Genomic DNA, 24765 nt, shown 5'->3' on the forward strand with positions numbered 1-24765 from the left:
TATGCTAGAAGTAATTCTCTTCTTGAAATACTTAAAGACATATTATGCCTTTCACACACAGGCCTACCCCTATTAATGCAGTTTATATTTCTCTTGTTTTTAGAAGTCATTGGTCCAAAGTACTTTATTATGCTGGTGGGTTTGCTTTACTGCTGATGTTCTTTCTATTTTTCAGAAGCATAAAAAAAGCAAAAATAAAATTCTGAAGCCACCGAAGGCAAATGATGATGTTTGTACTGCGTGGCTGAGAGGGAAAAGCCGTATTCAAAATGTCATCCCGCTAATGTTACAGATTATGGGTTTTCCTGGCTTCTATAGATATGTAAAGGGGTACTGTTTGTTTACTAGCCCACCATGACCCCATTACACAAACCTGTCATCTATTGTGTGGCTAACAGTCTTTTAAATTGCAAATCTGATGCTCTTTAGGGGGTTTTAGGGAAAAAATCCTCACTTTCCACACCATCCTATTTCTCTTGATTTCTTGCCTGTTGTAAGTGGAAGTTGGGATGTGCTGAATTTGCACCAGGGGTGCAAATGCAGGCTCAATTATAAGCATAAAATTAGAGTCTGTTCACCATTAATCAGCCTGGCTAATTGCTATGCACCACCATTAGCCATATGGTGTGAAAGACAGCTTGCTCTCCCCAAGATGAAATTTCTTCATTGCAGACATGAAATAGTGAGGGCCCTGGATTTTAAGATAGCTTGTTTTAGATATTTAATTTCTAAACAACTTTCTCCAGTGCTTTCTATCAAGGCTAACGACACAATAAAACTTTGCATTTAAGCCACAAAAGCTGTATATTTATACTACATTGGAGCTATGGCAAAGAAGACACAGGGAATTTAGATTGACAAGAGAGGGCTTGGGTTGATTCTGTTTTGTTGCAGGCAAAGAAGAAAGAAGAGAAAAAAAATCACCGGGTGGTTGCAAATTTAAAAAATCCATTGTGTTCTGTCAAAAATGGAGACCCATTTTGTGCGCTGGCTAAGGGAACTGCCATCATTGGATTATAATTATTGCTATTCTTAAAGACAAAACCTTTTTTTGGTTTGATTGCATGGAGCGCTTTCTTTGGAATTCTAGGAGAATGTTTGCATTTTTGGTAAATTGGAATCTAAGATACCAATCAGAATTACATTTTATTAATACCCAGTGGTATTAACAATGGTCCTATGGGTGATTTATTTTAAAGCAGGGTTTCATAAGTGATTTGGTTAAAGGTGCATTCTGACATCCTGTGTTTAAATGTGAATGGAAAATGTGAACTGTCCTTGGTAAGGTGAATCCAGTTCCCAGTCCCTGAGCCAGACTGAAGCAGGTTTTCCCCCCTTTAGTGCACAGGAAGGTTGCAGGGGAGGGTGCCCTTCTCTTTCTCCATCAGCAGTGCCTGGCATCTCTCAGGGTAGCCTTATTGCTTGATAACTCTTCCAGCTTACATCCTTGGCACTTGGGCTGAGTTAAGTCCCTTTGTTTTACATTTCCGTTATACCCTATGCTTTTCCTTGACAGTGCTCAGCAGTCTTATAATTATGTTCCAGTGTCTGCCTGCCTTTGCTGGACTATGAGCTGTTTGAAGGAAAGGAAGTTACTTGGTTTTACTCTGTTTCAGTTGTTCCATTTGTGAAATGGGGGTGGGGGGGGCGTGGATAATAATATTACTTAACTCATAGGGTGGTTCTTATGGTTAAATGCTATAATCCCCCTGAAGGTTTATCACTGTGTCTGCCACATATAACATCTGAATGTCTGTTATTATTATTAATAGTAGTAGTATTTTAGTGTTAACAGAAGCAGTAGAAGTAGCAGCAGGAGTAGCAGCAGCATCTGCAGTGTCCAGCAACTTACCTGGCATATAGTTGCTCAAAGTGAATGATGACAAGGAAATATTGAAAGGAACTGATGCACCTACTAAAACATTAATGTAGTTTGTTCATTCTAGTTGTGGTGGTAAGGAGGTTTTCATTCATTCTTTTAGCACCTACCATGAGCAAAGCACGTAGAATGCAGAGGCAATTCACCTAGTCCTAGAGTTGCCCCTGAGAGACGAGACCTGGAAGCAGGTAACTGTAATGCACTGTGGAAAGGGATAAACATTGAGGCAAAGGGCTCTGGCTGTCCAGAGAAAGGGAAAACACTTGGCAGTAGGCAGTAGCATTGGGAATGGGGAAGAGGGGTGAGTTAGGACGGGGATTTTAGAGGGGCCATGAAGTGTTTGGGCATGTTTGCTGGCATTCCAGGTAGGATTTTGCTGGGGAGAGGTCTGAAGGAAGATGGACCTGAGGGCTAGAGCTGAAGAGAGGGTCAGGATGAAAGCAAGCTGTCTTCAGAAGCCTTTATCCAAAAGCGAGTGTTGAAGCTACGGGCTTAGCTGGGATTGACAAGGGGGGGAGAATAGCAAGAGAGGAGGCCGTGGATAATTCGTGGGGCGTATCCAAATTTAGTAAGAGGGGCAAGCATGTTAGAAAGTTAGGGAAAAGAGCTTTGAGCACACAGGGCATAGAAATAAAATGAGGGTTTTTTAAAGAGTAAGAGTGGTCCATATAAAAAGTACTAGAGTGATTCAGATGGACACGAAGACTGAGAACAGCAGCCAGAAGGTCCCTCACTGCTGAATTTGAGAGAGAAGATTCAAGTAGAGGCTTGGAAGCCAGTTTTTAAGGGACTAAGGTGGCAAGGAGTGAAGGTGACTCTTGCAAGGAGAAAGTTGGGCAATGAAGAAACTAATTCAAGAGAAAAGGAACAATTTTTTTTTTAAAAGAATGGGAAAACTTGACAATGTTTGTTCACTGAGGGAGAGGATTAACTAGAGAGTGAGTGGGGTTGAAAATGGAAAATGGAGATGAAACCACTGATTGGGAAGGTGAGGCAAAAGGGGAAAGACCTAATAGCTCAGTTAGCTTGAGTTAATGCTATGAAGACAGATAACATATTTTACAACATGGGAGGAAAAGAGAGGATAGAGGAGCCTATTTATGTAACAGATTCTTTAAAAACCAGTCATCCTTGTAAGTATTAATCAGACTATTCAGATAATCCATAGATCCCATTCTCCAGCCACTTTGGCTGAATGGGTATGTAAAGTGTCTTGATTTTTACTGTAAATTTTGGAGATGAAAATGATGCTTTTCTCCAGTGGAGAGAGTCGGTAGCTATAGGAAGAAGTTTCATGCCCCTGGGATGAGGATCTGCAGGCTCCATGATGAGGAAGCCACCAGATGTTTCTTGCTCTGATTTGTGAAGCTGCAAGTCAGCTCACTAGTGAATTGCCACCTATTTTAAGCTGCTGAGGAAGAAACTCATAAGTTTTCTTTTCCCTGGGTCTGCAGAATTGTTCGGGAGACACAGAATGCTGCTAAGGACAGGAGTGCTGTTTTGAGCCCAAAGTGTACTTACCACACAAACTGCTGGACACCCATTCCTGTGACCAGTCACGGGGCTTTCCCATCACAGGCTGCAGGTTAGGAAGGGATGTGAAATACTAGTGGTACCTGCCTAACTTTGGACTCCCATGTTGGTGACAAAATGAATCAGGAAACTCCAGGTTCCCCAATAGATGCCCACTTTAGTAGCAAATGCCTTGTCAATGCCCGGCACAGTGCTTGACACATAGTAGGAGCCAACAAAATGCTGTTTTGAATGAAAGAAGGCCCATGCATCATACAGAATGAGGACATAATTATCATTGTGGTTTCTTTTATTTGCATAGTAACTTTTCCTTTGAAGTGCTTTTGCATCTATTGTTTCATCTCTTCTGTTGTTTCAGTGTGGACCCACTTCTGCCTTAAACATAAGTGAATTTGTCCACCTTTAGCCTGTCCTTCATGGTTAGTGCCTGTCTTGTGTATGGGGGAGGTTGGCACCCACCTTTCTTAGTCCTTCTGAGTTCAGTAGAAAGAAATAGCACAGTTCAGCTTGGAGAACTTGTGGGGGCATGAAAAATTGGCACAGGGGTAAGAACACGTTTTTGCTTCACTTGGCTCTGGGTGGTTAGAACTAGGAAGCTACAGGGGGACAGATTTCAGCTCAGCCTAGGGAAGACCTTCGGCCCCCCATTTTGAAGTTGCTTTTTAATTTTTTAATGGGAAAGTAAAATATTGTAATGCATGGCAGAACGCTGCGGAAGTATGAAAATAAAATGTCCATCCTTCATGCTTCCCCAGTTCATGCTCCATTCCTGATAGGTCACCTCTTTGAAAATTCTATTCATTTATTGAAAAAATATTTCCTGGGGGCTTGTCATGTGCCAGACTCTAATCTAGTTGCTGGAGATATAGGGGTGAGCAAAGAAGTCTGCCTCTGCCCTTGTGGGGCTTATCAATACAGTGAAAGAGAGCAGCAACAAGGAAGAAAGCAAATCAATATAAAATACAATGTGGCAAGTGCTCTGAAGGACAATGAAGCAGGATAAGAGGACAGAGAGGTCTGGGGTAGTAAGGGAAGGCTTTTCTAAAATGGTGACATTTGTGTAGAGCCTTGAAGTCAAGGGTGAAACATGCTTGTAGCAACTTCTCTCTCTCTCTTTCTCTCTCTTATTTATCTCCCAGGAATGGGACTATACATACATACTAATTTGCTGTAACTGGCTTTTGTAGATTCACAGTATGATGAGGACTTCTTTCCATGATAGTATATAAAAATCCTCCTCGTTCTTTTTAATAGCTGCACAGAATTCCAAATACATACACGTATGTGTATATGTCTGTGCCATGAGTGTATATGTCTACCCAAGATGCAGATCAGAGTCCTGAGTATCCCATTTTGGGAAGATGCCTCTACACTAAGATACATGACATGAGATTCAGGACACCCATTGGGCTATTTTTGCTACTTTACATAAAGTTTCCTTTATGATTGTTGAAGAACTTCCCAGCCCCTTCATTCTGTTTTCTCTTCTTTCCTTCATTTTTGCTCTTTTCTTCCCCATTCTATCCTTCCTTCTACTTTTCTGCTCTTTGCATCTGCCAGTTTCCCTGGGTCCCCTGGGGCACAGCGCAGAGGGGTAATTCTCATTTTCACTGTGCTTAAATTCATCTGGCTCCTCTCAGGGTCACTTTTATTTTAAAGAGATGAAGACAGCGCTTAAATCAAAGGACATATCTCAGGCTGTGTGTGGCACTTGCTTGGGGGGGAGGTGGTTTGGGGTGGGGAGGTGCATCGTCCTTCTCAGCAGTGCTTGAACTCCGAGGGTCAGCTTGGCTTCCTTTATCTGTCATGCTCCTGCTTTCCTGGATTGTGTTTTCTCCCAAGACATAACACTTATTTCTCCTTTAAGTCATTCAATCAACCAAATATCTGAGCCTCTGTATTTTGTCTCAGTCCTTGTGCTTACTCATTAGGGAAACAAAATTGACACAGTTTCTTAGTTCATGAAGCAAACCGGTTAATGTGGGGGTGGAGAGGAGAAAGATAGTAACAAAAAATATGCACATATCCGTAACAGTATAATTTGCATTGTGCCAAGTGCCCTGAAAGGAAATAACAGGAGGGGCCTAATTTAGATTAAGGATGGGTGTAAAGGCAAGCCACTCAGGAAGTATCACTGAGGCTGAGAGGTGAAGGGGGAGTAGATGTTAGCTGGCAGGAAGGGCTGGAGAGGACAGGCCTGTGTGGGCCTGGCCCTGAGGTCGGAATGAGCTGGCACAGGAGAGGATGGAAATTGTCCAGTGTGGCTGGAGCTTGGCAAGTTGGAGGAGAGTGACAGGAGGTCGGGGGGTGGTCTGGCATCATGTCGTGTCATAGATTTATTCGAGTGCGGTGGGAAGTCATTAAAAGGTCTTGAGCAGCAAAGTGATGCCATCTCATTGACGTTTTGAAAAGATCACTCTGGCTGTTGTAGGGGTTGAAGCAGAGCAGCCAGGCCAGGAGGCAGGTGGCGGTGGGATTCCACCTGAGAGGTTGAAGGGGCCTGGGCCAGGGTGGTGGGGGGGAGGAAGAGAATTGAAGAGGCTTGAGATGTAGGTTCTCTCCACATCTCAAGATCATGCTGCAAGTTGGAAAGGTCCTTGGAGGGCATTTATTCCAGGCAGGACCATGGTGAAGATGACAAAAAGGCAACCAGAGTCTTGCATCCCCCTGCTCCCCGTTGCTTTTTTGTAAAGGAAAATGAGGGAGAACTTGGACTTCCCATCAGTCTTCCTCCCAGCTATGATCTGCCTCTGCACACCAGGGCTCCTTACTCCTTGGAGGAGCAGGGGATGCAGGCAGAGGCAGTGAAGCTGCCCTTCACTGAGCCCTTAGTAGGGCAGCCATGCTGCCCTGGATTTGCACCCTTATTGCATTGAATCCATGGTGTGGCACCTAGAGGCAAGTGCTACAGTTGTCCCCAGTTTACAAATGAGGAAACTAAGTCTCTGTGCGGTGATGTACCTTGCTCAAGGTGACACAGGTCTGACTCCAGAGCCGATGTCCATAACCGCTTTGCTCTTCCGGCATATTCTTGAAATGTAGATCAGAGTTGAAGGTTCATGGAGTTTGTTTCTAAACTGCTTGTATTTCCCATCCCCTTGCTTCTTCATTTGTCTCTTAGGTATTGGAGTGCTTTGGGCTTTCTATCCCCCAAATACTGGCATAGTAGGATTCAGGTGTTGAAGAAACAGTTTCCTCCAGGATGGGCGGAGGGACTTTGGGTTGGGGTTTTGACAGAGATAGAATTCTTACATTGCTTTCTAGAGATATGAGAGATAGAGCATTAGCATAGAATTTGGAAGCTGATTCTCTTCTCAGAAATATATAGTTAAGGCAAGGGAAAGGACCTCCCAACTTCGGCAAAAGTCTCTCTATGCTGGAAATATTTCTGGGTCCTGAAAATGAGGTTCAATGCTTGGTTCTTTCCAGCAGCTCCCTAAATTTAGACTCTATGATTCACTAAGTTGTGCATGTGTGCACACGTTTGTGTGTGTGTGGCTAAGAGAGGGGGAGAAAAGTGCGTATTTGTTTTGTGGCTCATGGTAGAGTTAAAGCCTTGGATAACCGCCCCACATCCTTGACTGATCAAATATGTGCTTTCACAAGATGGCCCTTGGTGTAGACTGGCCAGTGGATACATTTTTTATTTGCAAACAAGTCTCAGATGGGTAGTCCTCCCTACAGCATGGTTAAGTTTCAAAAACACAAATTTATCACTCTTCGGAAGCATCTCCGGTAAACAAACATACAAACAACAGAACGAATCAAAAACCTGTCAGCCTTAAGGTCAGCATCCATTGTCAGGACTGGGCTAACCATTGGATGAACTGTCCATAAAGCTTCCAGAAAGTGGAATTGGTGGCCAGTGCAGGCCATAAAAACCAGTGGGCACGTGGCTGTCCATTTTTTCTTTTCTTTTGGCAAGTCTCATCTTAATTATTGTGCTGTATGTTGATTCTCATGAAGTTGGTTCAAAAGCAAACAAACACTTAGAGCTTTAGGATTTTGGAAGAGGTGTGGTTGAAGGAAATTTTTCCCATAAAAGAGAAAGGAGAAGATAAAAGAATCCATTAAACACAAAATGACTGGAGGGGGAGAAATCACTCATACCTCATTATTGAAGCGTTCTACGCAATTAGTGTGATCTTGGGGGAAGAACGTTTCAGCCACCCACAACCCTGAATATTCTCATTGGGTAGATGTAGCAATAGTGCACTTCACAGTGAACCCTTCCAGTAGCGCGGACAGTAAGGGGAGACCCCATTATAGGGTTGTAGGGCCATCAGTTGCAGCTGGGGAAGAGCCCCTCTGCCTCCCTCCTTCTTTGTGCAGGGAGAGGTTAAGCCTGGCCATTAACCCGTAGATGACCCAATAGGATTTTCTGTCCCAGGGATCCGTTGATTGCCAGGTATGGCTTTGTGGTAATTCTAGCATTTGCAACCCAGCAACTTGAACATTCTGTCTGCCTAAATGATGATTTTTCCTTGTAATGGTTGTATTAAATCCTTTTGCTTCTGCTCCATAGCCGCTGTTGTGACAAGAAAAGCTGTGGCAACCGAAATGAGACTCCCTCAGATCCAGTGATAATTGACAGGTAGGGACCACTCTTCTTTCACTGGATTTTTATTCCTCATTATAATGAAACACCTGCCTTACGCCACTTGTGGGCAAGGGTTAAGAATGCACGTGGCCAAAATTTGCCTGTTGGTCATGACTAAAGCTGTGCCGAGAGATTGTGATTCCTGGGAAAATGATACGGAATGTTATTTGGAGGCCTGTTTCTTGGATTGCTCTGGTTTTGTGTCTGATTCATGCTTCTAAAGGGAATTTTTTTTTTTTTTTCTGTCCTGACTTTCTGTGGCTCAATCCTCATGTTGTGCCAGGAAGCTTCAGAAATAAAATAATAATAGTTTGTGATTTATGAAATGTGGTTGGGTGCTTATAAATATTTAACTTTTATTTGAAAAATGTTTGAATCATTATCACTTTTAGCTACAGTAGTTCTGTTGGACGTAATCCATCTACATTTTAAGGTTTTATTTATGCATAAAAGCAGTTTAAAGAGATCCGTGAACCAAGATTTTCTGCTTTTATTTCCCGTGTTTGATTGCAGCTCCTACCGTATTGTAAGTTGATTCATTTATCCTGCTTGTCTTAATTATTGTGTTTTTAAACAGATCCATATTACTAATCTGACATGACCAAGTAAATCACTGTAGAACAATAAATCTGTTTTAGTTGTTTGGTGCAATTTCAAGTCAGTGTGTGCACACATTATGCAAAGTCGCATTCCAAATATTCATTTTACATTTTAATTATTGAAATTCATTGTATGGAAACATGTATGATAAACCATTTGTTACATAGCATTACTCATTGAGAGTTAAATGGCCTGGAAGGTTTATAGATACTGTCAGTTGTCAGCTAGCTCCTTCCACTAGCTGGAAAAAGAGTCCTACAAATAAGACTGACTGATTCCTCATTGAAGAAATCAAGGACTGGAAAAAAGCCCCCTTTCTGGGTTTTGGTAATACTGATTTTTTTTACCAAAAAACCTGTCTTTCCAGTTATTTATTTATTTATTTATTTTTTACCTATTTGGGGCTTGATTTATCATTTTTCAGTTTACCAAAAAAAAAAAAAAAAAAAAAAAGAGCAACAGCAGTATTTACTTTGCTTCTTCATAATTTATGTCAAAAGACTGTTGATTTTGACTTACATGACTCTTCAGGTTTAACCCCAATTTTGATCACCAAGTAGGTTTATAAAGGCTGTATTAAATCAGATATTTTAATTAAATAGCTCCCAATCAGATGATTGATTATAAACATTTTTACTTGATAAAAGTTTTAATGTAAGCTAGGGGAAGAATTTAATTCACAGCTAAACATATGAAAATTTAATGTGTAGTCAGGTTGTGTGCTGCGTATAAAGTGGTAAGTTTATCTGCAAGAGCAGACAGACATGTCATTCATATGATTCTTTTTTCCTGCAATGGCAGATAAGTCTTCAAATGGATAAGTTAAAAATATATATATATATATATACATACACACGCGTGCGCACACACATACACACATATAACCTTTATGCTATTGGTTTCATTTAAACATATCTCTTTAAAATACCATTTGTTAGTTTAAGTGAATTTTTCTAGTGCTTCAAGTAAAAAGAAATTGTTCTGATCAAAGGACCGGCCGAAATATTCACCAGAACTTTTGAAACCACAGAGTGTTTCGTTCTGCCATACAGTTCCTTTTGGTTTAGACAATGACGAGAACCTTACCTTGCCACCCGCAATGAAAACGCTTTTTTGGCTTGTGAATGGGTTAAGCTTTTAAGTTCTTCATTTGGTTTTAAGCTGTGACTCTGATATAGACGGTTGATAGGACTGTGGTTTGAATAACATTTGATTTTGACCTGTTCCTGTGGGTTGCAATGGCATAAGAAACTTGACTCAGCAGTGCTGTAATTAGCCGGACCCATGTTTTTGAAACAGGATTGTGTTACCTGGATTGCATTAGTGTGGCTTCTATTGTTGCCGCCTTGCATCTGTCCCAGTAGGGTACTTAAAACCTTTCCTTGGCTGGAGTAGTTCAAACAATTTGGGCAAAATAAGTATGCACTTTATACTGTTGGTGGCTTTAGAGATATTACTCATGACATTTATCCTTTTCACTTTTTTTCCCTTTTGGTTTGACAAAGTAGAAAACAGTGTGTGGCCAATCATGGTCTCTAAGAGAGAAGTACTTTAAAAACGGCTGAAAACCAGTGTATCTGCACAAGGCCCAACATATGTTTATTTGCTGGCTGTTGCCGCTGTCTCGCATGAAGTATCTTATCAAGTGGTGGTGCCACTTGATATGCAGAACCCCATTTAGTTATTTTTATTTGCATCTGAGTTTTCAGAATTTATTTGTCCTTCAGTCTGCCAAAGGTTTTAAAAGCTCCAGTCCTGTCTGCTGATATGTGAAACTTCCATTTTTCACAACGAGAGAAGAGAATAACAACAAGAAAAGAACTTATGCAAGGAAGTGCAAAATTGAAAAGATTTTTCAATTCCATAAAATTGCTGCAAAGGAAAAAAAAATGATGGCAACCGTGTTTGAATTTCATAGTTTCCAATTTGATTCTTTATTACTGATTGCATAATATCTGTGTTACGTGCTTAGGGTTTGATTTGCTTTCAGATTCGTGAATCTGAATCCCTGCATATTTTATAAAAATAGGTTATGGTGCCTGCGTTCTGCAGCAATAGTGACTGTTTTTACAAGATGCATGCAATATGCAATTATAGAGCTGAGGGTATAGTCAGTCGATGTGCTAGGATTTAGCGTAGTTTTAATATGCAGTCACCTTTTGGGCACCAATGATTTTTAGCTCTCTTTGCTTGTCCTTCAGAATTTGGAAGAATGCTTCTATTTTTATCAGTCAAAAGACTTTTAGCAGTGGTTATTTGGGAAAACTATTTACAGGATAGATAGAAGAGGCTTTCTGGTCATATGGCAATGGTGCAGGGTAAGCTATTTTGTGTGTTCAATTTTGGCTGTATTGTTTGTTGCCAGTGATTTGGGGACATCAGCTTGGCATGTTCTATCAAAAAAGTGGAATTAACAAAATCAGTTTTCGCATTCTGTGATTTAGCAAATGGGTTTCTATTTCAGTCTGTTATAAGAACATGCAACAGAGTAAGAAAAATATGACTCAAACTCTTTTTACAGTTGTGACAATTTGTCAAGTCACTTCAGAAAAGTTTATAGGAAAATTGCTTTTTAAACATAGGAAGTATACATCTGGAGTTGACTGCCAGGTTATATCTCTGACTGATGCCAAATAGCTTGATTAGGAAGCACAAAACCAAGCTTATGACCAATTATCCAGATTTTTGGGCTGTGGAGATGTGAGAAAAGTTAAATGTGTTATGTTTAATAGCTGATGACCAGGAGCTAATAATAGCAAATTTCATTATGGTTGAGGTAAAGGGCTATGTGTGGTAATTATTGTTCAAGTAAAAAGCCAAAAATGACTTCCGGAGAATTAAGGAGGAGATTGCTTTAACATATTCACACAGAAACTCATATTTGAATTTAAAAGGTTTGCAATAAAATTCTTGTTTAGAAATTGAATATATTGTGGTTTTATTACCACATTGGATATCCTTGTGTCCTTACCATTTTCCTTGGTTATCTTAGTTCAATAAATAAAACCTCATTAGACAATTCCCATTTCAGCAAGTTTATTAAATTTTGCAGAAGTAATTAGCATAAGCTGTGCTAATTTTTCTGGAAGACTAATGAGGGAGGTTCTTAATTAGGTTTACCTTGTAAGAATCAGAAAAGATGATAATGACAAAAGTCACACAGGGTAGTCTGAATTGGGAACCCAGTTTTCCTGAATCTATTAAAAAAAAAATCTCCCATTTTCTATATGTGAAACTTCTTTTACATGCTCAAACTGAATATATTAACTATGCTGATGGGTATTCCATATCTAGTTAGGTAGGATTATATCCGCTCTTGATTTGTCTGACAAAAGTATTTATTTTCCTGCCCTTGCCTTACTAAACTGTCTTTGAGCAATTACATGGATGAATACAGATGGTCTTACAAAAACATTTGTTTCTTTCTCCGCATCATGCTATAGGAGTCCTTTCACACAGAGACCTGAAGTTTCTGGTCAGATTTGAGTTGCTTAATTCCAGGAGGGAAGGACAGAGGGTGGCTCAATGTTTGCTTGTTTGTTTTTTCAATTTAGGCTCAGTGTGATTGGTGAAATAGTTATACCGTTAAGTAAGGGGAGAAAATGAGAATCTAGCTCTTTGTTTCCCTGTTCTGTGGATCCTTAGCAGTTAACAAGCGGGATTTTTTGTTTGTTTGTTTTTTTTAATGGATAAGAATAGAAATGGTAAAGGATGACAGTCTTCCTGAAAGTATGTCTTCCTGTTTCTTGGGATCGCAGACACAATCCTTCCAGGATATAATGTGGCTCAAGTAATCTGTCAGTTTTGGGTTCTTCATGGCCAATATTAAAAACATGGATTTTTAAAGTCTGTCAACTAATACACCTCTAAAAGTTGGGGTTGGTTTATTGTAACCATAACAGAGTTGCCATATCTTTCTTTTCCATTTAGTAGAATCCCTGTATCTGTAGCTTGCTGCTATGAGATATAGGCTTGACGTGCAACGTTAAACAAACAAACAAAAAAGACACAAATTTTGTAATATGAAAAACCTGGTCTGTTTGGAGTTACTGCCCTTCAGGCCACACTTATCAAAGGTATCCCAAAAAGAAAAATAACTATGTTAGTTTTTTCAGGACTTTCTGAAGATTTTCCCCTTCTAAGTTACTTAATTGAGTTAGTTTTATGATTAATGTAGGAAACACAATATTCAGTAATGAAAAAACTGGAATGCCCATTTTATGTGTTGATTTTTATATGATATACACCATATGAACAAAAAGCTTAACCATGTTAGTTTTTCAAACAATTTTATTTAAGACCCTTTCTTCATCTAAGAAATCTAAATGCTGAGGTAGAACTTTTCCCAAAAGTGCAGCATTGTATTGTCCTACCGCAAGCTAATTTTCTTGATTTAATGTATTAAATCTGTTTATTTAATATATATGTTGGTCTATATAATCGGGAAACAGTAGTAAAATTTCAGTTTTTTTTTTTTTTTTTTTTTTACCATTGGGTGGGGTGGGAGATATATTCTTATAGGATTGCGAAGGTATCTGGGCCCCTCAACAATAAATAACTTCCTTCCTGTCTTTTATCATCAGCAATAAATTCCAAAATTTTATTAAAATTTCTTTTTCATCTTCTGTAAACATAAAGTCTCTCAAATATCATGAAAATAAACATACACTTTTATTAAAGTTGCAAATGAAACCTTTAGTCAGAGTTTTATGGCTTCATTTCATTGACCTTACAACTCTTAGTATTTTGGGCTCCACCCAGTTTTTAGGGGGTCCAACCACTAAACATAATCATTCTGAATGATACACAGGCAGCTGTCTGCAGCAGAAAGAACCAGAGGTGTAAATGTATTTCTTGGGGCTCTGATAAACCTTTTATAACACCTGATTTCCTAACCTTGAATGCTCAGTTAAAATAAAGGGAGGAGAAATTCACCTTTTAAAATTGCTGCAGGCAAGGTAATTGTTTTTTTGCTGGTTTGAAGGGTTGCATTTTTTTCAAAAGTGAAAACCAGTGTCAACACCGAGCAAGGATTTACGGTTATTTATTAACCTTAGTGTATTTGAACATTTGTTTTCTAGTGGGAATTCATATGTGATTATAGAGATGAGACTTATGTGAGAATCATTCCACATTTTATCACATACCAGATAATACATTCTGAATATGCGATGAGCCCTGTATATTTGTGTGCGGTTTGCATGATAAGAAAATAACTAATACAATAAGCTAATAGCAGTCTATATTCCATTTGCTATCAGCTATTACCCAATACACACCCAGGATACATTAAAATGCATTTCAAATATTCTGACAATGTATCATAATGCAAAGTACTTTTACATGGTATAATACTACTGCAGACACTGTATAATGAACAACAGTGGTTTTCCTGTAAAGGAAATAATGGCAGCAACTTCCAAGAAATGTATTTAACGGAGCTTCAGAGAAACAGCAGTGTGTCTGTGTAACGGCCCTGATGTCAGCTCATGGGGTGGGTTTTTTTTTCAATCCCATGTTATCATAACTTTGCTTTTGTAACAGATCTGGAAAAATACAGATCAGTGCAAAGTCCCCTGCATGTCATATTAATACCTTTGCACAGTCAGTTTGTGATCAGAACATATCACTATATTAAAAACATTTTTACTTTTCGAAAAGAAGTTGCTTAGAAGAAAAAAAAAACTCCCCAAGTGCAACTCCCCATTGATAAATTCCCCTCATTCCCCCCTGCTGCTAACATGCAACCAAATTCTCTAATAAAAATTGGCCAGATTTTTAAAACTCTCTTTAGAGGTTCCTGCCTATAAAGAAATGATATTTTGGTCATCATAATTTGCATGAGGTGTGATCTGAAATAGACTACTAAATCTTCCTTCTCTTCCCTCTCTGCCATCCCATTTCTCTCTTTACACACTGTGTAACTCTATATTGTCCAGGACAATATAAAAGAGACCTAAATACTCTGATTGCAATCAGTGAAATATGGTGAACAGTACAGGTTTGTCTTTGGTTGCTTGCTGTCTTTAAAGGTGTGGGCAGAGGAAGATAAATCACCCTCACAGACTATTTCTCCAGTTACAAGCCTTTGTCCAGAATCAAATTAAGGTTTTAACAATACAGTACTTAATATAATAGAATTTTAATTGTCCTAATCTCACTAAAGTGTGATGCTGAATGCGCATGTGTGTGTGTGTGTGTGTGTGTGTGTGTGTTTGCATAATCTTCATGGGGAGGGAGTTAAACCATAAAACATTCTAGCATTATATTTTCTTTTGGGGTGGTCACATATGAAGTAGGATATTAACTGACATAAACTTAATGAAACTGGTTCTGGGGGAGAGAATCCCATTAGTGTTTCATCTATGTAATGTATACTCCGCATTCAGTGGGAACAGAGCGGTCTTCAGTGTGCTTTGGGAATTTTTACCTTTGAAGGTGAAGTGCTTGGTTCCAGTTCCAAACATGCCCCCAAACCCTACTTGTAATGACTAAACTAGACAAGCTGGCAAATTATATAGCTTGATCCCACACAATAACGTCCAAAACGGCATTCGGTGACTATACCAGCCCGCTAACTGTTTGAGGCACAATAGTTTTATAATGGAATATAAAAGTAACAGTGTTAGCCAACACATCTTTAATAAGACATTGTCCGCGCCTTCGCCATATGCTACAGAGCAGCCTCTCACTCCGTGGGCCTTTTGATTCCTCTCAATAAGATTATTTCAAATACTCTAATCCTGATCATTGACTTGAATACAAAAGCCTAGTGACATCTAATAGATGCCTCTTAGCTTTGCTTTTCCTCTTTTTCCTTCCCTTTTTCTTCTCTTTTTACCTGACAAAAAGCTTATAGACACTTGGGCTCTGTCTCTCGGTAGCAGCATGGGGGGATCCTCATGAAATATAAAGGAGGAAAAAGGACTGACGGAGGCCCGATAAGCTACAGAGTGAAGGGCCATAGATTAAAAGTAAATGCCAGTAAATCCTACCCTGTACACTCACTTGTTCTTTTACTGTTTTCTTTAACACTGTCAGAGCCAGAGCAGGGAAAAAAGAGAAAATAATAATCAAAATGAGCATGTGCATTTTAAGTCTGGTTATGGTCACTCTGCATATTTTATAGGGTTTTGGCTAGAATCTCAAATTTTGGTTCATGTGAAGGTGGTGGTGTTGGTTTAAAAAATGCCCCTTTCAGCTATATCAAGAATCCCTCAAGGGCTCTTTTGCTCATTTGCTGCTCAATTGACCAAATATTGATAGTGTGTGTGTGTGTGGGTTTGGGTGGGAGGGTATAGGGTAGAAAGAGCCCTTCTGTAGGGTGTGAATCCTGGGGGCTCATGACATGACATTTTCAAGGTTGGAATAACTTTTTCTTTTTTTTCTCAAGCAATGAATTGAAAATTATCAAAGTGAAACATTAGGTTATCTTATTTCATTATATTAGCTGCTGCTTTTTCACATGAACTCTCTGCCTGCTCTGGACAGTTCACAGGGACTTAGATTCTGATGGTGCACACTGAGGAGCTGGGAGCCCAGCTGGATAAGTTTTTCTAGTGGTCAGAAGGATGTGCTCCGGCACCCCCTTTTCAAGGCAACCATGATTCAACTCAAGTTTTCTTTTTTTAAAAAACTTTATCTGAAGATCAGATAATATTGCTACTTACAGTTTTTTTTTTTAATGATTGTGCAATAGATAAACTACTGGGATTTTTTCCATATTTTAATGTGCTTCCCACTTATTAGTATTATGGTCTGTTGGTAATATTTTTAAATGGGAGTTTTAAAACAGTATTGGATACACTATTGGTTGATGTCCCCTCACAAAATTCAAAGATAGTTTGAAGAGCCCTGGACCTACATCAGGTTTGGTTTGTCTCATGCATGCACGTGCATATGCACACACATACATTCATCATACATAAAAAAAGAAAGATGAAAAGTGAGCATTCTCTTTTTTATTTATCAAAAAGCTCTTTAGAAAAGAAAATTGGTCAGGAGTTAGTCTGGTTATCTTTGATGCTATTACCAACAGTGTCAAAAATCCAGGTTTCTCTATACAATCTTGGAGTTTTCTTGAAGCCAGATTCTAATCTCAGAATATCTTTTAACAATTTGAGTCCTTCTTGTAGCTGTGGAATAGTGAGTGATTCAGTCCACATGTTCTCACATAAAGACCAGCATCTGAAACCTCACTATGAGCAGTTTAAAACAAAACCAACAAAATCTCAGACTGCTGTGTATTTGACATTAATTCACATCCGAATAGTGCAAAGTTGTAGAGCACTTAAAGGTGTAATATTTCAGAAAATTCTCTTCACAAACATGTGTGGCATAAATTTATTCCATTTTACAGATATGTAAACTGAGGCACACAGCCTCTAGGGGATTATCCACTTCCATACCCTCAATTAGTGACAAACTGAGTGATTAGAAACTCCATCTCATAGCTCTCACCTTGATTTTTTCCTTTCCTCAAGGCACAGTAAAACAATGCTGCCTTCATTATTTTATGCAAGGTCATTTAAAAAAATTTTCTTGGTATCCACAATTCATCTTTTCCATGTATTACACTAAACCTGGTCATCTAACCTGGTTCTCTTTGTAGATGTTGCACTTAACCTTTAGGATTTAAAAAAAAAATGTATAAATTGTTGTACGTATGCTGGAGCAATTTTTGAGTTATGTAGCTGCATTTAATTTGATGAGTGAACGATTATGCATTTCATTGGGAAAAATAGACCCTAATCCAAGAGAAATCTTTGAGAGAGGATATTTGGGAGAGTATGGTATGTGGAAAAGGCATAGATTTTGGAGTCCAATGGATTTGGGATCAAGTCCCTCCACTGCTACTTACTTATCAGTATCTGAGCCTCAGGGGCTCAGTTTTTCTATCTTCAAAATAGGAAGAGTCATACTCATTTTGAAGATCTGTGAAGGTTAAAATGCCTAGCACTGGGCCCATGCTTTAACATTAAGTAGCTCTTGTAGTTTGATCATAATATATTCCTTGTGGACTTGTATTCTTAAGGCAACCGTTGCTGTGGAACTTTGTAGGTAAAGTTGCCTTCCCAAGGTTTACCACAGTAACTAAGTCCTCTTAGATGAGGATTCCCTCATTCTTTTTTCCACAGATATTTATCGAGCTTTATTATATGCCAGGCACTGTTTTCTGGGTTGTGGACATAACAGTGAATAAGCCAGCCGAGGCTCCTGCCGTCATGGAGCTTTCCGTGTAGAACAAAACTGAATAAATTGGATCAAATCATAAGTAATACAGTGATTTTTGTTTTTAAATAGAAGAATGCTATTTTAGGCTGGGATCATGATGCAGAGGAAAACTATCCCTGGGTTGAAGTTTCCTTTCAGCTCATACCAGGGGTGTTGGACTTGGGCAAAGTCTGTGGCTTGATCTCACTCCTCCGAGGCCGAACAGGCACTGGTTCAGAGCACGGGCTCTGGAGTGCGGGGACTGTGAGCAGGTCATTGAACTTCTCTGACCCTCAGTCTCTTCATCTATAAGATGAAGATGACAGTAGTAGTTCCGACTTTGTAGGATTGTGGTGAGGAATAAGTAAATTAATACATGGATACTATGCACCTGGCACACTATACATATTCAGGATAAGATGGCTGTTATTTTAAAAATAAAAGTGGGAATGAAGAGTTTTCTAAGACTGATTTTAGCTATGGGATTCTAATTTTAGTTTCCTATGGAGTTGCCGAGTCCAGCAAGGCTGATGATCTCTTTCAGGAGGTAAACTGCAAGCTCCAAGAGGGTGATGATATCTGTGTTTTGGGCACTGCTGATTCCCCAGCAAGTAGCACAGTGCTTGGCTCAGAGTAGGTGTTCAGGGTATGTTTATGTGAAATGAAAGAAAGAATGGCAAGAGCTAGAAATGTGATTGTTGAATCTGGTGTTCTTATCTCCCTGCATAAAGACAGGCTTGTTATAACCACACAATAAAGTGAAAAGAAACTGCCATTAAAGAATGATGAGAAACAGAAAATGTGAGATAAAATATTAAATTTGTTACACTTAAAAATGTTAATCTTCACACGATTACCATGCAAATCTCCTCATTGCCTAACTGTTTAATTGATCAAGTAAATCATGGAGCAGACGAGTAAGTGAAAAACCCTGCTGTTGACATTCTCACAAAGCACATTTTCAAGAATATATTCTGATAACTAGTACGTCTGTTACACAACGTGGATTAAAAGAAAAAACAAAAAACACACACACACATATATGTCGCATCCTTTGCAAACAAGTAGATTTCAGAGTTTAGGAAAAGCTTTATTTTTGTATGGCAGTCTGGCTATCTGCCATCATTATGTCAAGCATGAAACCAGTGTTAGTATAACACATGTTTAAGCAGTGCCTGCATTATAAACTGGTAGAAAGCTTAAGAATTCACCGTTTTTTTCTTCCATGCAGGTATAATATTGACATGATAGTCTGGCGATTGAAGGGTTAAAGAAAAGTGTGTGTGTTCCCCCCACCCCCCACTCGCCACTCCCTTACCCCCAATCCCATCATGTGCCTGGTTGACTCTGAAAGAAGGGGCTTGGAGTTGCCCACAGGGCATCCCTTTTCCCAGCCTTCTCCAAGGCCACCTGGGCAGACGGGAGCTTGCCTCCCGTCCTGAGGACATAAAATCCAATCATGCGCCTTGTCTGCCAGTCTCTCTGACCTGCAAGCTGGCAAGAGGGGGGAGAAGCAGAGGCTGCTCACATTTGATAGGCTGCTTCTTTGTGGCTTTAGGGGGCTTCTGTGTCTACTGAGGGAGGAAGTTCTTCTTTATTTCCAAGATAAGGTGTCATTCATGAGTGCAATGTGCTGAACTAATCAGGCTAATTGAGAGCCCCTGAATCCTACTCATTGAGCCGATCTCTTCTTCCTGTTAAATTCAGATAGCCCAGAAAGAGATGACGCATATTTCAGTTCTTTCCCCAAAGTCCATGAAATCTCTAGGTGGGCACAGAACATAGGTTTAGCTGAATGTCATCCAGGCTATTTGAGAAAGGGTTCTTACTATAGAATGGTGTAGCGTTCAGAAAAATGAGGCGAGTCCCTTCGAGGGTCTGAAATCATCATCGTTTTTTCTTAATGATAAAAGAATCTTAGCATTTCCGATCAGGCAGGAAAGACTGACTCTTTTGTTTAAGATTGACGCTTAAAAAAAAAAAAAAAGAAAATCTCGTTGTGCTGTGTCATTAGTGACAAGTAGCTTCCAGGGCTGTGTTTAGATTCCTCTGCTTCCGAACGGAACCCTCGGAGCTGTGGTCCTGACTGTAATTGAATCTGGGCCTCCCTCTGGAGCAACTGAGTGGAGAAGAAAACGGAGCTGGTTCAACTGAATTCTCTACGGGGCGAGGTTTTCTCCTCCCTCTTCTCCACTCAAAATGATTTGTCATAGTTAAAATTTTAAACACTATCGTTGATGATTCCTTTCTATTTTTTACCCCACCTCTTCCCCCTTTTTGCTTGGAAGTTCCAGGAATGCCTTCAATTATCTTCACAATCAAATTCTCATTTCTGCCTGTGTGAAAGTGTGTAGTCATAGATTGCAGGGATTATTTTCTTTAGCACTTGGGGATAGAGAAACTGGTTGTTTTAAAATGAGAACCAGCTGGTTCCACAGAGCCCTCATTTAAAGGGGAGCAAGTCTGTACACAAAGCCCTCACTCAGGTCAGTCATTATGCCAAACCCCAAATCAGCAGTGTTTGGTCTATCACCCTTTATTAAATGTTGAGCGAAGAGTGATTTAGCTGGTATAATAATAATAATAATAATAATAATAATAATAATAATAGTAATAGTCATAAAAAACACCACACCCTGCGTGTTTAATTTTTCTGTTGTTAAACACTCACATTGGAAGGAGCATTTCTCAAACCTCTTCATATGGTAATTATAATCTAAAATCTAGTTTATCCCTGCTCTCTCATAGATGGCTGAGGTGTGTGTGCGTGTGTGTGTGTTTGTGCATGCACATGTATCTTTAACCCTCTCTGAATCTAGAAAATAAAATTAAGCTCATCTTTCAACATAATCTTTTATCTGACAAGCACAGAAGATAGATGAGTGGTAGATAGCCAAGTTGTGAGTCCCCTTAATAGAACCAATTGGAGGGCAGAATAACTGCTATTATCAAACATCTTTTATGCCATTCTGTAAAATAAGGATGAGAGTGATATACTAGATATATATTTCACTGTGTCTCTAGCTTGTAGAAATTGGTTTGTTGTCATACTCTGTTAATCTCTAGTAGCACTGAATTCAATTTGAGATGAGGAGAGTACTTTCAGTAGTTTGTACAAAATACTTTTGAAACATGCAAAGAAAGGAAAGAAAGCATAAAAGACAGACCCATGGTAGATATTCAGTTATGAGAATGATTTGTTTTTAGAACCCAGCTTGCATATTTTTTGGATGCAACATTTATTAAAACGGATTGAAGTGTAAAGAAAAAGCAGTCTCATGCAGATTAAAAAATGTAGTTTAACCACATTTTATCTGACAAATGAGCGATTACTTTTTATTATTAATAAAAATGTGAGGCTCAATTTTTAAAAATTGTGACATGCTTTTTTTACGTTGACATCAACACAACAAAATAATTTGAAGAAGGCAAAAATTTTTAAATTTATTCTCACAGAGAGTTTGATCGGTAAGTTGAGCATTTATAAATGGTTTTAATTGTTTTTCTTTTTTGGGATTTCCATGTTTGAAATACGGTTATGGGCAAAATCTTATCTAATGATTTTTTTTTCATTTGTTTAGCAACCACTTTGATTATGTAATGTCTTTTTAGTTCAAACTGTAATTCTATTGTACATTTCCTGTATCTGTATTTAAAAAAAAAATTCTGTGGGTTTTTTAATATAAAAAACAAATAACTGTTATATTTCCAGTCACTCAAATTTGAACTGAATTTTACTTCCTGTTTCAAAGGTCAAGGCAAGCTGACCTCAACAGCAGTGTGGAGGCTGCTGAATTATTCATATCATTGACTTTGTGTCAGCTTCCACATTTGTGGAGAGGGATGTTTTATTCATTTATCTCATTTAGGGTTCTTCCCTGCACCTGTTTCTACCATTAAGTACCCTGTAATTTGCATTTGATGCTAATTTAGTTTCATATCAGCCTGGTCCCCCCTTGTTAATTTAATTTTCTAAGACCCTTTTCATTACTGTAGAACTGTTTTCCTCTTTAAAGCAAACATCTATACAAGTAATTGTATAAACTGCCTTTTAAATAATATCTTTTAGAAGATTCCATCATTTAATTCCTTAATTCCTATAATTAGCCACAGTTTGATTAATGTTTCAAAGGGTTAAATTAAAATGCAGAATTACTCAAATGCATACTTGAATAATTTCTCATATACAGCAGAGTTAGCCTTGCAGTGCTCTCTCTGATAATTCTCAGAACAGTATGTCTTAGCAGTAATTTTCTTTATTTAGAGTGCTGTTTAGTTTACTAATAGTTTCTTTCCCACCACTGTGTCCTTAATATTACTTGTGAAATGCTGTTTTTTTTCTTTTACCAAATTGCTGATAGGCAGTGACTTAAAAATGTTTCTGCAACCTTAGTAATGACATGCCCCCAATAATCTGAGCAAAATTAGGTCTGATTCCGTGATATCACATGGAAGTTTGGTATAATGAATTTCAGGAACCTGTGTTACGTGATACCCCTATTTCTCTTCTTCCCAGTTCTTTTATTTCTGTCTGCTGCTCAGAGTAGATTGCCTGAGAATTTGTCAGCTTCCCAGACAGTGGTTTTAGCAAGCTTTCATTTGTACCTAAGGACACCCATTGGGCTACAGTTGCCACATAGATATTGTAGAAATTAGGAGTGGGTTGTTTGAGGAGACCTGATTGAAATGGTGGCTACCTTGGTGGGAGTAGCCTTGTTACCCATTTTTGCAGGGGAATTTTGAAGTCATGAAAGCTAGGGGCTCACATTCACCAGGTATACAGCCCCTCTGATTGTTGGGGAAAGAACTCCCCTCACTTTTTCCCTTGTGAATGTTTGGAAGGTGCTTGACACAAATATGGCAGTATTCCTGATAGGCCCCCTTAAAGGTGGGGATTTAAAACAGGGTTTGTGAATAAAAAATTCTATTTCTAAAGTATATGAGAATGAATCAACAGGAAAGTTGTAGCAGTGGCCGAATAATACTAAGAAATCAGCCCAAGATTTCTGGTGAATCTTCTTTCCATTGGGTTGAGTTAGTTTTATCTGTTATTTATATTCTCTAGGGACACCAAATGGTACAGTTGCTTTGGGTTTCCCGAAGTGTTTCGGGGTTATTGAAGCTGGAGAACTTTCTGTTTCTCTCAGTTATAAACTATTCCTGAGGACTCCCACAGACAAATTTGCAATTGTGGAAAGTGAAAAGGAATCTCCAGAATCTGGTAGATGGCTTCATCTGTCTGGTTTCAAGGCGGGACTGCAGTGAACTGGATGGTTCAGCCAGGACTTCTCAGGTGCACCCCATCCATCATAGTGAACCCCTGCACCCTAGGGTTTACTGAACTAGCCTTGTGCTTCTGCTTATGTGCCCCAAACAGTGTGAGGGTTTTCAGGAATGAAATGTGGGATCTTTACTCACTAGCAAAGCTAGTTTATGGGCAAAACATTTACTTACTGACAATCCTCCCTCATCCTCCACCAATTTAGAGATTATTTTTAATTTGGGCAAGTCATTGAGCTCCACCAGAAAGATCTCACAGAGGTGCTGAGGTTTGATTAAACAGTCAAGTTTAAAAACAGTAAGGAATATTTGTGGCATTCTTAAGAATGCAGGAAAGGTTTTCCCGCCCAAGTCTGGCTGATGCTTGGAATTCCACTGTCAAGCTTTCATCCTTTTTAGCTAACAGTCTTTGATCATTACTAAGACATCCTTAATTTTGGGAAGACTAACAGTAATTCTACCACTCATATACCTCAAGAGGGAATGAAATAGAGACCTTACATGGGTTCAACTATTTTAAATTTACAGAGCTCTTCGATCTACATCATTTTAGTTCCCATGACAATACTGTGAGATAGGTAGGGGATGTTGTACCCATTTCCTGGATAAGGAGAATGAAGAGTTCAGCTTCATAAAGCCAATAAATAACCTAGCCAGTTCTCAAAGACAGAATCTAGGTATTTGTAGGAAAAGACCAGGTTTCCATTTGAGTTGAATGGACCCTCAAAGATTACAGTCCAATCTCTTCATTTTACAGAAGAGAAAGCCGAGGCCAAGAGAAACTCAGCAATGTTGCCTGAAGATCTAATTAGCTTCGGGACCAGGACCATAAGCCAAGTCCCTGACTCTGATTTCAGTGGCTTTTCTGCTACTCCTCTGGGCCCTCTGAGCCTTTCTCGGCTCTCCATTTCACCTTGTATGTGATGAGGCTCGGGGCAGGGCGTGACTTGCATTTTCTGGGTTTGGGTCCAAGGAAACCCCTGACTTTTCTATATTACCAACAAGGCCAAGCATTGTGCATCGAACATGCAAGGAGCATAACTAATAGCCAGTGCCTGTTCAATTGTTTCTAAGAAATTATAACAGTCATGGGGAGGGGGAAGCTACAGAATACCTCATCATTTAAGAGCTTACGTAGTTCATTTATTTGCAGCTGAGCCTGTTCATACTATGTAACAAAACTACAAAAAATTGCATTTTTCATTTATATTTAAGTCAGAGACATTTTATCAATAGTCATCTTTCAGTAGGAATTTCATAAAAGTTCTTTCTACTTCAGGCATCTCAACATGAGCAGTTGTCTCTGAATATTACCTTTCTCTGGGAGATACTGACATAAATAAATATTGTACTTGGCAATTTTCAAAGTAAGTTCTAATGTAAAAAACATTATCTTATATTTAAACCTAAGAAAATTTAATAAACTGTCCTTTCCAGAAATAATAATAAAGGAAATCAGGCATTGTTGTAGAACATAATTCTGAGAAAAAACATAGTAGGGGGTAAAAGTACACTGAACTTCCCTCTCTTCAAAACCACCTCTGTGTACTGTTTTATGTAAACCTGAGTAGGTTTGTCACACTTTTCGAACTGCCAAGGAAGGGCAAAAGTCCTGGGCATGGTGCTGAGAGAAATTATTAGCCCCTGGCATCAGCTCATA

At 39.0% G+C, this 24765-nt stretch overlaps 1 protein-coding gene across 7 annotated transcripts in view; it reads left to right on the forward strand.

The window, feature by feature from the left end:
* The window catches only part of EBF1 (EBF transcription factor 1), a 432079-nt gene that overhangs the window by 65211 nt on the left and 342103 nt on the right, over window positions 1-24765 (forward strand). For all 7 annotated transcript variants that reach the window (XM_037798760.1, XM_037798761.1, XM_037798756.1 and 4 more), the window contains one exon: window positions 7938-8006. In XM_037798760.1, coding sequence (XP_037654688.1) covers window positions 7938-8006 — 69 coding nt within the window. The remainder of the gene's footprint in view (window positions 1-7937; window positions 8007-24765) is intronic.

This window comes from Choloepus didactylus, chromosome 11 (genome assembly GCF_015220235.1).
Source record: "Choloepus didactylus isolate mChoDid1 chromosome 11, mChoDid1.pri, whole genome shotgun sequence".
NCBI lineage: Eukaryota > Metazoa > Chordata > Mammalia > Pilosa > Megalonychidae > Choloepus > Choloepus didactylus.